The 17,546-nt window shown below is 35.1% G+C and overlaps 1 protein-coding gene across 1 annotated transcript; it reads left to right on the top strand.

Moving 5' to 3' along the window:
• The first annotated feature begins 6,635 nt into the window (after positions 1–6,635).
• LOC141392203 (uncharacterized) lies at positions 6,636–7,477 on the top strand. Its single transcript, XM_073965157.1, has 3 exons — positions 6,636–6,872; positions 7,001–7,168; positions 7,331–7,477. The coding sequence occupies exons 1-3, from the start codon at positions 6,636–6,638 to the stop codon at positions 7,475–7,477; spliced, it is 552 nt and encodes a 183-aa protein (XP_073821258.1).
• The last annotated feature ends 10,069 nt before the right edge of the window (positions 7,478–17,546 follow it).

The following is a 17,546-nucleotide window of genomic DNA, read 5'->3' as shown; positions in this document are numbered from 1 at the left end:
ACCAAAGAGTCAAGCATCAAACTGATGGCTGTGGTACAGGCACATCCTCCTGTAGAGACCAGCAAGGTAATCTGGTAACTGATACAGATAGTGTGCTCAGGATATGGAGAGAACATTTTTCAAAACTCTTGGTATCCAATAGCAACGAAGACGACGAAGATACCACAGACCCAATCCCAGAAGATGGTATTGAATGTATACCGCCCAGTCAAGATGAGGTAAAGACAGCAATAAGTCGGCTGAAGAATAGTAAGGCAGCAGGAGCCGATGGCTTACCAGCCGAGCTGTCCAAAACCCAAGGCAACACGCTGATAAGGTGTATTCATCAGCTAGTTAGCACCATCTGGCAGAAAGAACGCGTACCCGACGATTGGAACGTGAACATCCTATGTCCAGTTCACAAGAAGGGAGATAAGACTGTGTGCTCCAATTACAGGGGCATAAGTCTGCTCCCTATTGCCTACAAGATAGTGTCAGGGATAATGTGCCAACGACTAAATCCTATGGTCAATGAAATAATTGCGGCTTTAGACTGGCAATGCGGCTTTAGACTGGCAAATCTACCATTGACCAGCTATTTACCCTGTGGCAAATCCTGGAGAAGACCCAAGAGATGCAGATCGACACTTACCACCTTTTTGTTGATTACAAAACATCCTTCGACAGCCCCCTACGTTCATAGGTATTCCAAGCCATGTCTGAATTTGGTATCCCTTCAAAGCTCATCTGGCTTTGTAGAATGACATTAACTGATACCCGATCGTCAGTTAAAATAGGAAAGAATCTCTCCAAAGAGTCTAGTACCAAAAGAGGTTTCAGACAAGGAGACGGCCTGTCATGTGATCTCTTCAATATCCTGCTAGAAAAGGTCATACAAGAAGCGAAGGTCAAAAGAAGTGGAACAATATACACGAACAGCCATATGTTACTTGCTTATGCTGAGGACATTGACATCATGGGTCGATCGGTAAAGGATGTAACTGACACCTTTGCAAAAGTCGAAAGGGAATCTGCTAAAGTGGGTCTGGCAGTAAACGGCGTGAAGACTAAGTTGATGGTGTCGACGCGTAATGCGTTCATAGAGATCGGGCCAATTGTTGACGTTGGTTCCTATAATTTTGAGGTACTAAAGGACTTCGTCTACCTCGGCACCGCCGACAACACAACCAACAACATCAGTTGTCAAATACGAAGAAGAATAGTGTTGGCCAACAGAGGCTACTTTGGCTTGAGTAAGCAGTTTAGGAATAAAGCCACATCTCGTCAAACAAAAACAACGCTTTACAAAACACTGATACTACCCATGCTGATGTATGGTTCCGAAGCCAGGGTACTTTCGCAAGCAGACAAGGCAGTGCTTGATGTATTTGAGAGAAAAATTCTTAGAAAGATCTATGGACCAATCTGCGTTGACGTCGCACAGTGTTGCCGCCGGGACAAAAATCGAAGAATGTGATGTTAACTTTTATATATGTATGTTTACGTTTCTTTCTTACAGTAAACCAATCAGATACGAGGAATCTGAAAGAATTTTGTCGGTATGTGCATCGATAACGAAGTTATAGCTCTTTAACAAGTAAGCGAAGGTTATAGTCGGACAGGGTCGACCATGTGATACCCTACACCACTGCCCCTGGGAATTAGTTTTCAGCAAATCAAAATTCCTTTATGGAACAAATAAGCTTATGGTACTAAATAACTTTGTCGATTCTGCAACCTTATCACATTAAACTTGGGACCTACAATTTATCGCTGAGTCCGAACGGCGTGTCCTAGGACACCACTTTTAGAGAAGTTTTATATGGCTGAAATACTTAGAAAATGTCGCAACCATTACTGAGGTGTATTTTGCCACCGTTGAAAGTTTGATGTTGCCTCTTCGGGGAATCGAACCCACGATATTCTGCGTACAAGGCGGATGTGAAGTTGAAATAAAGTTCTATTCTATGAAATAATATTAATGGTCTCCGAAGTATATTCTTCAAAAATCAAAAAATTTAAAATTTCATTGCTTTGACATATCTAATAGAGTGCCACCATGGTGCAATGGTATGCACACCCGCCGTTCACGCTGAATGCCCGGGTTTGGTTCCTAGGCCAGGCCACATGAAATTTTGAACGGTGGCAAGACACCCCTCAGTAATGATGGTGACATTTTCTGAGTATTGGAAAATTGACATTGGTAGCCCCTTCTGATACATCTATAAATTTTCTTTGAATATCAGAAATTCAAATAATTTGCATGCAAACAAATTTATGACTCCCAAAAGTATTCATATTTAATTATACGCCATGATAGAGAAAAATTTTAGCATGGGAGGAAAATGTTGAATTCTATACAAAACCTATTCTATATTAGGCTGTAGACCCGTTAACTACCCAGGAGACACAATATTGCAATTTGCATCAGGGGAAAGGTCAGTAGTTCGTTTTCCATATGTAGGCTACTTCGCTGGTACATGCCCTCCAGGAAGTAAAAAATGGACCAAATTTTAAATTTTTATATTTTTCATGAAAAAGTAATGGTCCATTTAACTCAATAGATATATGAGATCATCATATAAGATTGTAGGCATGTTCTTCGACCTAAGCTCTTACATCGTGCTAAATCTCGTGACTATTGATCTGTATTTGCGACCTCTAGCGTGCTTTTGATTACACTACAAACAAATAATTGGTTATATTAGGCTGTAACTCTGTTATCTGAGCACGTAAATCAATATAATTGGCATCAATGGAAAGGTCAAGAAATGGCCTTCCAAATGTTATTTACGTGGGCGGAATGTATCTTCCAGGAATACATATATAAGCTGTATATTAACAATTTTCACAATTTTCACACACAACTTGTCCATTTTACCCGCTAAATATTATCTGATCACTATCTCATATTGCAAGCTTCTTCTTTGTCGTATACTCTTAGCTTAGTTAAAATTTCGAGGCGATCGGACTATTATTGCGAACTAAATCGGATAAAAAATATGTTTTTGGTCCATTTCACCCGCTAAATATTTGACGATCATCACCAATAAGAATAGGTGTCTCTTCTGCTCTGAGCCCGACCTCCATGCAAAATTTCGTGACGATCGGTCCATAATTGCGGCCTGGAGTTTGATTATAATTTATAATGGACAGACGGACGGACGGACGGACACACATCTCAAAATCGCTTTATCTCATAGAGATATGATAAAATCAGGATAAAATTCTAAGACGATCTAGCCATGTCCGTCTGTCCGTCTGTCCGACTGTCTGTCCGTCTGTCCGTCTGTTGTAATCACTCTAGCGTCCGCAATAATTGAGATAGAGTGCTGAAATTTTGCACCCGAGGGTCTTTTTTCCATAGGCAGGTCAAGTTCGAAGATGGGCTATATCGGTCCACTTTTTGGTATAGCCCCCATATAACGGTAGCTCCGGATTTGAGGTATTTTGACGTTCTTCGCCACATTTGCAGACCGAATTGGCTACAATTTGGGATTTAGGGTTCCTAGTGATCAACAAACTTATATCCCAAAGGATATGGGCATAGGTCCATGTTTTGGTATAGTCCCCATATAACGGTACCTCCCGATTTTCGGTATTTTGAGAATTTTAGCCACAATGTTTAACCGAACTATCTGCAATTTGACATTTGAGGTTCTCAGTGGTCATGAAATATCTCCACGAAATATCGTCAACATAGGTCCATGTTTTGGTATAGCCCCCATATAACGGTACCTCCCGATTTTCGGTATTTAGAGAATTTTACCTACAATTTTTAACCGAACTAGCTGTAATTTGCCATTTGAGGTTCTCAGTGGTCATGAAACATCTCCACCAAGCATCGTCAACATAGGTCCATGTTTTGGTATAGCCCCTATATAACGGTACCTCCCGATTTTCGGTATTTTGAGAATTTTAACCACAATTTGTAACCGAAATATCTGCAATTTGACAGTTGAGGTTCTCAGTGGTCATGAAATATCTCCACCAAACATTGTCAACATAGGTCCATGTTTTGGTATACTCCCCATATAACGGTACCTCCCGATTTTCGGAATTTTGAGAATTTTAGCCACAATTTTTAACCGAACTATCTGCAATTTGACATTTGAGGTTCTCAGTGGTCATGAAATATCTCCACGAAACATCGTCAACATAGGTCCATGTTTTGGTATAGCCCCCATATAACGGTACCTCCCGATTTTCGGTATTTTGAGAATTTTAGCTACAATTTTTAACCGAACTAGCTGGAATTTGCCATTTGAGGTTCTCAGTGGTCATGAAACATCTCCACCAAGCATCGTCAACATAGGTCCATGTTTTGGTATAGCCCCCATATAACGGTACCTCCCGATTTTCGGTATTTTGAGAATTTTAACCACAATTTGTAATCGAAATATCTGCAATTTGACATTTGAGGTTCTCAGTGGTCATGAAATATCTCCACCAAACATCGTCAACATAGGTCCATGTTTTGGTATAGTCCCCATATAACGGTACCTCCCAATTTTCGGTATTTTGAGAATTTTAGCCACAATTTTTAACCGAACTATCTGCAATTTGACATTTGAGGTTCTCAGTGGTCATGAAATATCTCCACGAAACATCGTCAACATAGGTCCATGTTTTGGTATAGCCCCCATATAACGGTACCTCCCGATTTTCGGTATTTTGAGAATTTTAGCTACAATTTTTAACCGAACTAGCTGGAATTTGCCATTTGAGGTTCTCAGTGGTCATGAAACATCTCCACCAAGCATCGTCAACATAGGTCCATGTTTTGGTATAGCCCCCATATAACGGTACCTCCCGATTTTCGGTATTTTGAGAATTTTAACCACAATTTGTAACCGAAATATCTGCAATTTGACATTTGAGGTTCTCAGTGGTCATGAAATATCTCCACCAAACATCGTCAACATAGGTTCATGTTTTGGTATACTCCCCATATAACGGTACCTCCCGATTTTCGGTATTTTGAGAATTTTAGCCACAATTTTTAACCGAACTATCTGCAATTTGACATTTGAGGTTCTCAGTGGCCATGAAATATCTCCACGAAACATCGTCAACATAGGTCCATGTTTTGGTATAGCCCCCATATAACGGTACCTCCCGATTTTCGGTATTTTGAGAATTTTAGCTACAATTTTTAGCCGAACTAGCTGCAATTTGACATTTGAGGTTCTCAGTGGTCACGAAATATCTCCACCAAACATCGTCAACATAGGTTCATGTTTTGGTATAGCCCCCATATAACGGTACCTCCCTATTTTCGGTATTTTGAGAATTTTAGCCACAATTTTTAACCGAACTATCTGCAATTTGACATTTGAGGTTCTCAGTGGTCATGAAATATCTCCACGAAACATCGTCAACATAGGTCCATGTTTTGGTATAGCCCCCATATAACGGTACCTCCCGATTTTCGGTATTTTGAGAATTTTAGCTACAATTTTTAACCGAACTAGCTGTAATTTGCCATTTGAGGTTCTCAGTGGTCATGAAACATCTCCACCAAGCATCGTCAACATAGGTCCATGTTTTGGTATAGCCCCCATATAACGGTACCTCCCGATTTTCGGTATTTTGAGAATTTTAACCACAATTTGTAACCGAAATATCTGCAATTTGGTTCTCAGTGGTCATGAAATATCTCCACCAAACATCGTCAACATAGGTTCATGTTTTGGTATAGCCCCCATATAACGGTACCTCCCAATTCGTTTGAGGGTCTACATTGTTTTGATGAAACTACCCTCAATTTGACTCTTGAAGTTCCCTGCAGCTATAAAACTTTTCCGCCAAAAAATTTAAAGATAGGTTGACTCTTTGATATAGCCCCGTAGGTGGTACCTTTCCCCTAGCTGAACACATTTTTTTAGATTAGATCAGATAACACTGTGCAACAAAATGGAGGTGAAAGTCTGGGGCACGGAAAATTACTCTTGGAGAAGAAAGGCCTTGGCCGCGTTATGGCGTGATGAAATTTTTGTTAGAGACCCTGTGGCCATCAGGAATTAGCGTTATATCTTTGTTCACTGTTGCTTAAGTGCTCTACAAAAACAACAAACAAAGATATAATGCTAATTCATGATGGCTTACAGGGTCTCTTGCAAAAACTTCATCACGCCATAACGCGGAAGTTCGAATCACGACGCATCTGTCCTTCGAGGTTTTTAATATACACACACCAAGGGCTTTCATCTCCAAAAGGAATTATCTCTGTCCCAACATTTGTGTTCACAGTGTAATTTAAGCAATAGTGGGAGGCAGTAGGAGTTTAACCATTGTCGAAAAGTTGTTCCACCTAAAATTGTAAAAGGACCCTAATTATTCCATTTTAATTAAGACTATTTTATGCTGGATGGTATAAAAAGTTCGGCCCGGCCGAACTTAACGACTTTTTACTTGTTTAAATGCTCCATTTTACCATTTTATGTTGGAAAATGTTTCAAAGACCAGTGCTCATATCTTTTGGTTTTATGGTCAATCAATAATAACATTAAAAATCATCAGATCATTTAATACATTTTAATTAAATTTTAATGACAAACATTTAAAAAGCAATTAATTTTTTTATATGGAATTTTTGCCCGGCAAATTATAACAAAGTTTATAAATCCAAATTCTCTGAATTAATACAATACAAAATGTCATCTGGCAGGTTGTCTGTTAATCTGAATTCGCTATTAGTTTTATTGCTATTCTGTAGCAGTTTGATAGTTCCAGTAGTTGTTGCAGTGGCGCGTTTTACAAATATCAAATGTACTTCATTGGATAAAGAATTTTCAACCGTTGATCAGTGTGCTCTGAAAATTATAAAACGTAATGTTGTCGGTCTCAACGTTGTTTGTAAACTACTTAAGGGTCCGGTAAATGATGTTAACGTAAGTTGGATATACGTACATTAAAATGGAGGTGCTGGAAATGTGTTTGAGTTCTTCAGGCATCTTCAGTTTGTAATTTTAATGTTTAAAATAATATTAAAAATCATGTTACCTTTGTTTATTTCCAGATAAATATTGTCCTCTACAAGCGTTCCAATGGCTATCAGCCATTTTTGATAAATGCCACGGGAGACTTGTGCAAATTTTTCGAAAATCGTAAAAGAAATCAAGTATTCAATTTATTAGCAGATTATTTTTTGCGTAGTTCTAATATTAATCACACCTGTCCATATGATGTAAGTATGTACAAATTATGTGAAACCTCGGACATAATCGTGGATTAATATTTTTATTTTGGTGAAATTTCCCTGAAATTAAACCCAATTTTTTTCAAAATTTAAGTTTCTGAAGTCTAAGTTATGTTTTTTCTTAAGTATATGTTTTTGTTTTTGTTTCAGCACGATCTTATTGTCGAAAATTTGATTTTGGATAGCGACTTATTTTCAGCTTTACCTCTACAGAATGGTGATTACATGTTCAAGGTGTTGGCCGGTAACCTCAATAATTGGAAGGTTGAGTTTAAGGTGTATTTTCGTAAAAGTTAATTCAAATTCTTCACTTCGAATTTTGTAAATTATTTAAACAGGTCAAGTGATGAAAGCAATGATTGCATTAAAGTTCATAAATTTGGAAAGATTTTTAAAACTATCTTTCCAAACATGGGAACTTTAATTCAATATGAATGTGAATTAAAAATGTGAATTTTATATGAGCATACATTACTTTTCTCAATATCAAGAATTACAACATAATAAAAATCGAGTGCTGAGCAAAAAATGTTGAACTTTGAACTGTTGAGGGATGTACTGGAAGGAGTTGTCCAATGTAATCTATCTTCTTTCATTAAATATAGCTCAATTAGTCAAAAAATTTAAAATCCGCAGATATCTTTATATGCTGGCTATACCCAAATATGAACCTATGCTGACAATTTATCTTTTGTCCATTGGGAACCTCAAACGTAAAATTACTGCTATTTCGGTAAAAAAAATTAGCTCAAATCTTTAAAATACCGAAAATCGGGAGGTACTGTTATATGGGGGCTATATCAAAACATGGACCCATATAAACTAGTTTTTGGCGAAGTAGGGCTGTGACCACAGAGAACTTCAAACGACACATTACAGCTAGATCGGTTAAAAGTTGTAGTTAAAACTCTTAAAATACCGAAAGTCGGGAGGTACCGTTATACCAAAACATGGACCTATGTTGACCATTTTTAGTGAAGAAGTTTTATGCCCTTTCCGAACCTCAAATATCAAATTACAGCCAGTTCGGTTAAAAATTTTAGCTAATAATAATTATAATTGTTCCACAAACATCCCAGATGGGACAAGGGAACCTTCTCTCATAACAATGAGTGCACCCCAATTCATATTAGCTCAATGATATGGGACCTACAGTTTATTGCCGAGTCCGAACGGCGTGTCTTAAAACACCACTTGTAGAGAAATTTTACATGGCTGAAATACTCAGGAAATGTCGTCAACATTACTGAGGGGTATTTTGCCACCATTAAAAATTGTTTGATGTTGTTAGCCGGGGAATCGAACCCACGACCTTCAGCGTGCAAGGCGGGTGTGCATAACATTGCACCACGGTGGCACCCAAAAAAAAAAGGTTTCCTAAAATTCTCAAAATATTGAAAATCGGGAGGTACCGTTATATGGGGCCTATACCAAAACATGAACCTATACACACATTACAGCATGTTTGGTTAAAAATTGTAGCTAAAAGCCTCAAAATATCGAAAATCGGTAGGTACCGTTATCTGGGGGCTATACCTTAACATGTACCTATCCCCTAAGAACCAAAAAAGCCAAATTACAGCTAGTTCGTTTAAAAAACTGTAGCTAAAACCCTCAAAATACCGAAAATCAGGAGGTACCGTTATATGGAAAAAATATACCCGAGTTCAAAGTTCTAATACTGAAATGTTTTGCTGAGGAGCAGCATAAGCACAGAAAAAAAATATAGGAAATCAAAATTTAATTTTCTCCAAAATGTCTGGTTTCACTCAGAATTCCCCATATACATTGTGGGATCTAAAATGATAATTTAGAGGAGTTACAAACGGAATGACAAACTTAATATACGCTCCATTATTTGCTGGAGTGTGTAAAAACAAGTAAGAACGCATCATAGGTATACCCTCAGCCTGTGCGAATTGAAACTTTGATCTAGGAATAGATCAACTGCCGATTGCAGAATCAAAATCATTTTCGCCAATAAGTATGTATTAGGGAGGTTTTCAGATTTTGTGGCCCGTCATTGTCATTTTCATTCAATTTTGGCAGTAGCCATTATTTATTGAAAACATCTTATAACTGTACAGTACGGCTTATTGTTATTCTACATAACTAAACATATGGCTATGCGCTACCTTCTAATCTAATACGTATAAATGCTATGGAATGTACACAAGCAGCAGAAGCAAACATTTAATTAAATTCAATATTTAATTAAATTCATTATTGCCCACGCTGATGAAAAATATTTTAGAAAAAATCCTTGCTTATGAAAAAATATTTTACAAAAAATCCACGCTTCTGAAAAATTATAAAATATCCGCTCTTATAGAAAAATATATAAAAAAATCACGCTGTTAAAAAAATACGCTTATGAAAAAATACTTTAAAAAAAATTCTCGCTAAAAATATATAAAAATCCACGCATTTGAAAAAAAAAAATTAAAAAATCTACGCTTATGGAACAAATATTTAAAAAAAACAAGCTTATAAAAACAAATATTTTTAAAATCCTATCTTATGAAAAAATATAAAAAATACCAAGCTTATCACAACAAATATTTTTTTAAAATCCAAGCTTATGAAAACATATTTTAAAAAATTCTAGTTTTTAAAAAAATATTTTAAAAAACCACCCCTATGAAAAAATATTTCAAAAATATATGTTTATGAAAAAATTTTAAACAAATCCAAGCTTATGAAAAATATATTTAAAAAATCTACGTTTATGAAAAAATATTAAAAAAATACAAGCTTATGAAAAAATATCAAAAAAATCCAAACTTATGAAAAAATATTAAAAAAATCCAAGCTTATGAAAAAATCCTTGCTTATGAAAAAATATTTAAAAAAAAATCCACGCTTATGAACAAATATTTAAAAAAATCCACGCTTATGAACAAATATTTAAAAAAATCCACGCTTATGAAAAAATATTTTAAAAAGTTACGCTTATGAAAAAATATTTAAAAAATCCAAGTTTATGATAAAACTTTTTAACATTGCTTATGAAAAAATATTAAAAAAAAATCCGCGCTAATGAAAAAATATTAAAAAAAAATCCGCGCTAATGAAAAAATATTTAAAAAAATCCACGCTTATGAAAAAATATTTAAAATAAATCCACGCTTATGAAAAAAAGTTTTAAAAAATCCACCTTATATTTTAAAAAATCCATGCTTATGAAAAAATATTTAAAAAAAATATTTTAAAAAAAAAGATTTAAAAAATCCACCTTATATTTTAAAAAATCCATGCTTATGAAAAAGTATTTAAAAAAATCCACGCTTATGAAAAAATATTTTAAAAAATCCACATTTATGAAAAAATATTTAAAAAAAATCCACGTTTACGAAAAATATTTTAAAAAATCCACATTTATGAAAAAAATATTAAAAAAAAATCCACGCTTATGAAAAAATATTTTAAAAAAATCAAAGCTTATGAAAAAATATTTTTAAAAATTTACCCTTGTGAAACAATATTTAAAAAAAAATCCACGCTTATGAAAAATATTTTAAAAATTCAAAGTTTACGGAAAAAAATATTTTAAAAAATCACGCTTAAAAGATTTACTCTTTTATGAAAAAATATTTAAAAAAATCCACGTTTATGAAAAACTTTTTTAAAATTTTGGCATTTAGTCTTCGCTGGGGGCTATAAAACGTTCCACTGGAATTTTGTCTTTATATTGTTGAAATTTGGTATTTAGTCTTCATTGGAGGTATTCAACTTTCCGCTCTAAATTCGTCGGTATAGTCCACGCCTTCATATAGCCCCAATAGAAAGGTACCTCCCGATTTTTTGTATTTTGAATATTTTAGCCACATTACCCAACCGAAATGGCAACAATTTCGTATTTAGTCTCCTTTTCATTGACTCCTGCAAGAAACTACCGATTTTGAGCATTTGGACTTTTAAACCAATGAAATGTAACTTCTTTGTAATTTTGTTGTGGTCTTGAACATTTTGAACACAATTCGGTATGAAATGTTGACTTTATAAATTGTATCGAATTCTTCATAAGAATATTGTTTAGAACTCTAAGCATCGATGTTCATCATATTTCAAAACCTTAATACACATTTTCTGTGCAATATTTGTTGGAAATGGACACTATCGACATTTTACCACATCTGACAACCGATTCACGTGAAATTTTAGCATGGTTCTCTGCTCTCTGCGAACCATTCAAAAAGGCTGAAATATACACGTTGTTACGGAATATTTTAAATTTAACTCTGTGTAAACGTTGTTGTATTCCCCGATACGAATTTTACCAAATAAAACGCGGGTTCCATTTTATTATTAACGCAAGACTTTGCTTCTTACACACCTTAACTCTACTAAGTACTACTACTTTACTACTTTACTTAAGTTACAAATTTCTTAGCTGACGGATTTAATTCGCGGCCTAAATTACAACTCAACTTACCCACCTGCTATTAACCCGTATTTATACACTCTCGCTGAAGCATACACTGTTATAGCATCCTCAATCTAAGATGTTCGACAATGTTCAGACGAAATCCACCTTAATTCGTAGATGCACATTCACACATACACAAACATGTAGGGCAGAGGTAAAAAATACGATAGTATATGGGACAATAATGAATGACGTCGCAATGTAAGCTACAACTGAATGATCAAAACAAAGTTGGGAGAGAGATTTCAACAAAACAATAGTAAAACAAGGAAAAAAGTATCAGTCGGCTTTGTTGACAGAGATATACCCTCAGCCTGTGTATATTGAAAGAAATTTTCCCCAAAATACGTATGTATTTAGGGCGTTTTAAACATTTTGGGCGTTTGAACCGACAAAAATGCTGACTAGGATTAAAGATCAAAAGTTTTGCGGAGGAGATACTAAAAGGAATGGATCGACAATGACCGTTATGGAAGTGGATCTCCAGCCACAACAAATCGTGCCATAGGGGGTTTTTACACTCTTCGGGCTGTTTGCTCAAGAAGTATGGACTTGCCCCCAAAAAAAATTGAGGCAGCGAATGCAAGTTGCTTCAACAAAAATCAAAGAGATTCGATATCAGTGGCAGGGAATACTATAGTTTCAGATCTCGCCACAGATCTTCATCAGTTCCCTTATTTCTTGTTTTTCAACAAGAAACTTTTTATACCCAAGTGTCAATTGCTAGCTCAAATAGATACGTGCGCAAAGAAACTCTCTGATCGAGAATTTCTTTGGCACTACCTAAACTCTAGCAACTTCACTTGCAAACAAATCCAAATTTTTCCCACTGCTATGCGTTCGTCGATTCTCGACGAAAAAGCACATAACTAATTTGTTGGTATTGCATACTACAGCAATAAACAATATCAGTTCTTAAAGTGAACAAATTTTGTGTGGGAGGTACCCGAAGGAGTGAACAAATTTAGTCCATATTCGAACGTGTTCTATACCTGGTAGATATATTAGGATGTGTAAAGTATGGACCAAATCGGTCACTCCGTTCAATAGTTATCGTTCGCACATTTTTGAACTTTTGTGGGGGAGGTATCCGAAGAAGTGGACCGATATGGATTATCTTCGAACATAAACTAAGTTTGGACAAAATATTACGAAGGCCAAATGTTGGACCGAATCGGCAGATCCGTTCGAGAGTTATCTTACGCTAAAACCACTACATACGGTGTCATTGGGGTTTGTTGAAACTTTCAGGCTATTTTCTCAGGAAGTATGGTTTTGCCCCTGATGAAACTTGTACCGCCGTATGGGGGGCCGTGTATACATGTTGTTACAACCAAAATCAGAACGATTCGAGAGTAGGTCCTTAACTGAACTTTTCCGAAATTTTGGGTGGGAGGTACCCGAAGGCGTGGACCAATTGACTCCATACTGGAACCTCATCTATGTTTGGTATGGACCAAATCGGTTACTCCCTTCAAGAGTTATCATGCGCACAAATTTTCCGAACATTTTTGAACTTTTGTGGGGAGGTACCGGAAGGAGTGGACCGATATAACCCATCTTCGAACTTAAACTAAGTTTGGACAAAATATTGTGAAAGCCAAATTTTGGACCAAATCGGTTAATCCGTTCGAGAGTTATCGTGCGCACCAGCCAGCCAGACAGACAGACGGACGGACATTGCTAAGACGACTTCAAATTGTCTGAAACACATTTCGTCCAAACATACTTGGGGTCTAAAACCATTATTTCGATGAAGCACATTTTGCCCGTATGAAAGTGTATATGGGCAAAACTGCCAATTATTTCATATTCCATTTCCAAAAAATTGAATTTTTTCTTTTCGCGCTACATTAACGATTTTTGGTACATAGGTTAAGAAAAAATTCCCCAGTACAAATCCGCTCGCGAGCAAATTTTTGGTTGTTGCGGACAAATGTTATCGCGGTTTTACTTCTGCTTTTAAGAAAAAATTATTATAAAAACGCTAATTATTTTATTGAGCACAATTGTCACTAAAAAGTTATCACGAAGTGACGTCATTAAGTAGATTGCATAATATTTGTAAAATGTTTCTCAGCATTCGCGGAATTTACAAAAAATTGACAAAATTTTAAATGTAATCCGAATTTTTTGAAAATATAGGTCCATTTACCCGTCAAAAATTACAAAAAAAGTAACAGTTTTAAATAAAGTCTTCACGGGGAATCAAATGAGACCAAACTTATAATCATCGGGATAGTAGTTAGGATATTATAGCCAAAATAAGCAAATATTTGTGTTATAAAAAACTAATTTTGGTTTGGAAAATGGTTTTCACATGCATTCTAGAGTGGAAAATATTGGAAAAATTCTATAGGAGTACTTCTTTTATTTTTCTTGAAACTCCCAAGAAAATGGGCGGATTTTTCCCATTGAGGTTTCCCATTGAGGAAAGTTATCGGGTTGTTGAAATAAATCATTAGACTTCTTAAACGGAAATAGAATTCAAATAAACCGCTTTAACTTATATGCATTATTAAAATATGTGTAAATCGCGTAATTATCAAAATCGTTTTGTCCGCATGTGATTTTCATGTACAGCAAGACCATATCTTTTAATTTGTATATATTTTTCGAAATATAATTTGGACGCTAAGATGTAGCATCGGCTGCATCTTAGCATTAAAAAACCTATAAAACCTTATTTGCGCAAAGTTCATACAATTTTGTTCCGCATCCGGTTTTAGTGTCACCATGAAAATCTGCATCTATATATACCTATTTCAAGGCAATCAGTCAAGAACCGTGGATGTAGCATCACACACTATTTTTGGGATAAAATGAATGTAGTTCCCTTATCAGTGAAGTTTTTAAATCTCTGTTTCCGCAAAAAGGAAGATGCTGCACTAGTTTTTGCATAGTAGTGCTAGCGGCCGACAGAATACGCGATAAAATGCGCGATATTTTCAAAAACAATATTAGGTGATTTTCCTACCTTGGAATTTCTCCTATATCGCGTTTTAGTAGATGGATTTTAACGAATAATGATTTATTAGATCCGCAACGTAGAAATCCAAAATTTGCAATCATGCACGAGTAAATCGAATGCCAATTGTACAAATTAGACCCGTACTTGGATACAGATTTCTCTGAAGCTGTGTAGGCTACATTCACGACACATATATCAAATAAATCAGAATCGTGAGTTCTTCATTCCTATATATGATTTTTTGAAAAACCTGTTTGCGGAACGAAATTATAAGAAAATTTAAAAAAACTCTTAAAATCTGGCTTCAAAATGTCAACATCATTTAATGATAGACGCAGATCAAATTTTGAAAAGTTATACATTGGTGGGATGATCCTTATTTCGTTGCCTTCTACTTTTACTTTAACGGGAAAATCGTGAAAATTGTGGTTTAAACACAAATCAAGAGAAAACAAAAAAAGACACGTTGGCTTCAACCCATTTTTACCCATTTTTTAACATAAATATAGCCACAGCTTCCACGCAAATCAACTTTGAAGGCCAATATTTTTTGCCAAGTCTAAAAACATTTCATTTTATCCAAAAGCATGTAAATTGTACAATATACAACCACTATTCGCGAGTTATAAACGGGTAAACCTTGGCTTCAACGATGTTAAATTTTCAATAATATTGCCCATATACCCCACGGTGTGCCTTAACCAAATTTAAATGGAAGGGGCTTACACCTCGGAAGTTTTTGCAGATTCTGAAACTAAAATGCTCATAGATGAGAAATATCAAGAAACAAAAAAAATTTTCAAATAAATCGCGATTTAAGTTCACATTTTTAGGGGTTCTTTAGATTTTCACGATTTTGATTGAAAACCGCGAGTCCTATGTAAATGGGCCTAAAGAAAATGTTGTAGCTGTGAAAATTCTCCACAAGAATGACCTTTCTGACATTTTCGTAGGTTTTACAGTTTTTGAGATATAGAAGTTCAAATTGAGACAATGCACTGACTGTATCGCCCCTTTATAAAACAATATCATGAAGGGTGCGCCTTAACTAACGTTTAATGAAACACGCTTACACAGGGAATGTTTTTGTGAATTCTGAAACAGAAATGTTCATAGATGAGAAAAATCCCAAAACCAGAAAAAATGCTGTAGGGATTTTTTAATAAATCGCGTTCAAAATTCACATTTTTAGGTGTTTTTTTTATGTTTTCACGATTTTGCTTGGAAACCGCAAATCCTATCGGAATGGGACTAAAGAAAATGTTGTAGCTGTGAAAATTCTCTACGAGACTGATTTTTAGATTTTTTCGCAGGTTTTTCCATTTTTGAGATATAGAGGTTCAGTTCAAATGTTTAGGTTTTTATCTTAAGTCTTTAAGATTTTGCTTGAAAACCGAAAGTCATGTCAAAATGGGACTAAAGAAAATTTTGTAGCTATAAAAATGCTTTACAAGATTGGCTGATTTATTTTTTCTTAGGCTGTACCATTTTTGAGATATATACGTTTATGTTGGGAAATTGCAGTCATAACATTGTTTTATAAGGAGACTTGTTCCAATTTGGTTTGTCCCAATTTGAACTTCTATATCTCAAAAACGGTAAAACCTACGAAAATATCATAAAGGTGAATCTTGTGGAGAATTTTCACAGCTACAATATTTTCTTTAGGCCCTTTTACATTGGACTCGCGGTTTCCAAGCAAAATCGTGAAAACCTAAAGAACTCCTAAAAATGTGAACTTAAATCGCGATTTATTTAAAAATCCCTCCGGCGATTTTTTTCGTTTCTTGATATTTCTCATCTATGAGCATTGTAGTTTCAGAATCTGCAAAAACTTCCCCGGTGTAAGCACCTTCCATTTAAAATTAGTTAAGGCGCACCGTGACCCTCGTTAGCATAAATGCTGAGGGTATAAAAATCAATACTTATTAAAAACCGAATTATGCCTTTATTCGATGTCCGAACATTTCCTTGCCCGAATGTCAAAAGATATGATTTGAGAGAAGTCTCCCTCGTCCCGTGTGGGATGTTGTGGACAATGTTTTTTTTCTCATATTGCGGCAAAACTCGATTTAGTTCAAATGTAGTAACTCATTTTTAACGCAGTCGCAGTTGACCAATCGAACTGAAACTTTGCACACCTTTCAGATTTGGATGACAATACATGAATATGAAACCAAAACCAATATGGGTCCATTTTTTCCTATTGCCTTCATATAGCGGTACCACCCGATTTCAGGAGGATTTTATCTTTATTTTTAGTCCGAATTAGCTGTCATTTGGCATTTGGGATTCCCAATGATACAGACATTCCCCCCCAAAAATTGTGAGCATAGGTCTAGGTTTTGGTATAGCTCCCATATAGCGGTACCACCCCATTTCAAGTATTATGAGGATTTTATCTTTATTTTTAGGCAGAATTGTCTGTAACTTGGCATTTGGATTTCTCAATGGTACAGAAACTTCCCCACCAAAAATTATGAACATAAGTCCAGGTTTTGGTATATAACGATACCACACGATTTCAGGCATTTTAAAGTTTTTATCTACATTTTCGGCCTAAATTGACTATAATTTTGTTCTCAGTGCTAAAAAAATGTGTTTACTAAAAAGTTAAAAATAAAAAATAATTTAAAAAAATTAAGTTTCAGGGTTATATTTATAAATGCACTTAAAACTAGAAAATAATTTGTCGCTTAGCCTCCATAAGTATATTCTTTCTCATGACGGAATCTCTCAAATAAAACGCTTGTATAATTATAAATGGTGGCGAAATTAAACGGTAAGCGTTTGATTCGAGATGAAAATTCATCATGAGAAAGAATATACTTATTGAGGCTAATATATATATATATATATATATATATATATATATATATATATATATATATATTAATCACTAAAAGAACGCTTATTTCTTTGAAATACAAAAAAGTTAAAGTATAAATCGATTAAAAAAAAAAAAA

This window comes from Musca autumnalis, unplaced genomic scaffold, assembly GCF_047663935.1.
Source record: "Musca autumnalis isolate F117 unplaced genomic scaffold, ASM4766393v1 scaffold_2, whole genome shotgun sequence".
NCBI classification, from domain to species: Eukaryota; Metazoa; Arthropoda; class Insecta; order Diptera; family Muscidae; genus Musca; species Musca autumnalis.
This window is presented reverse-complemented; position numbering and strand designations above follow the sequence as displayed.

What these genes read in the sequence shown, in the direction of transcription:
- LOC141392203 (XM_073965157.1), top strand. Translation starts at nt 6,636, where the DNA reads ATGTCATCTGGCAGGTTGTCTGTTAATCTGAATTCGCTATTAGTTTTA. An exon ending in GTCCGGTAAATGATGTTAAC is followed by an intron (nt 6,873 to 7,000) that starts GTAAGTTGGATA and finishes GTTTATTTCCAG; the next exon opens with ATAAATATTGTCCTCTACAA. An exon ending in ATCACACCTGTCCATATGAT is followed by an intron (nt 7,169 to 7,330) that starts GTAAGTATGTAC and finishes TTTTTGTTTCAG; the next exon opens with CACGATCTTATTGTCGAAAA.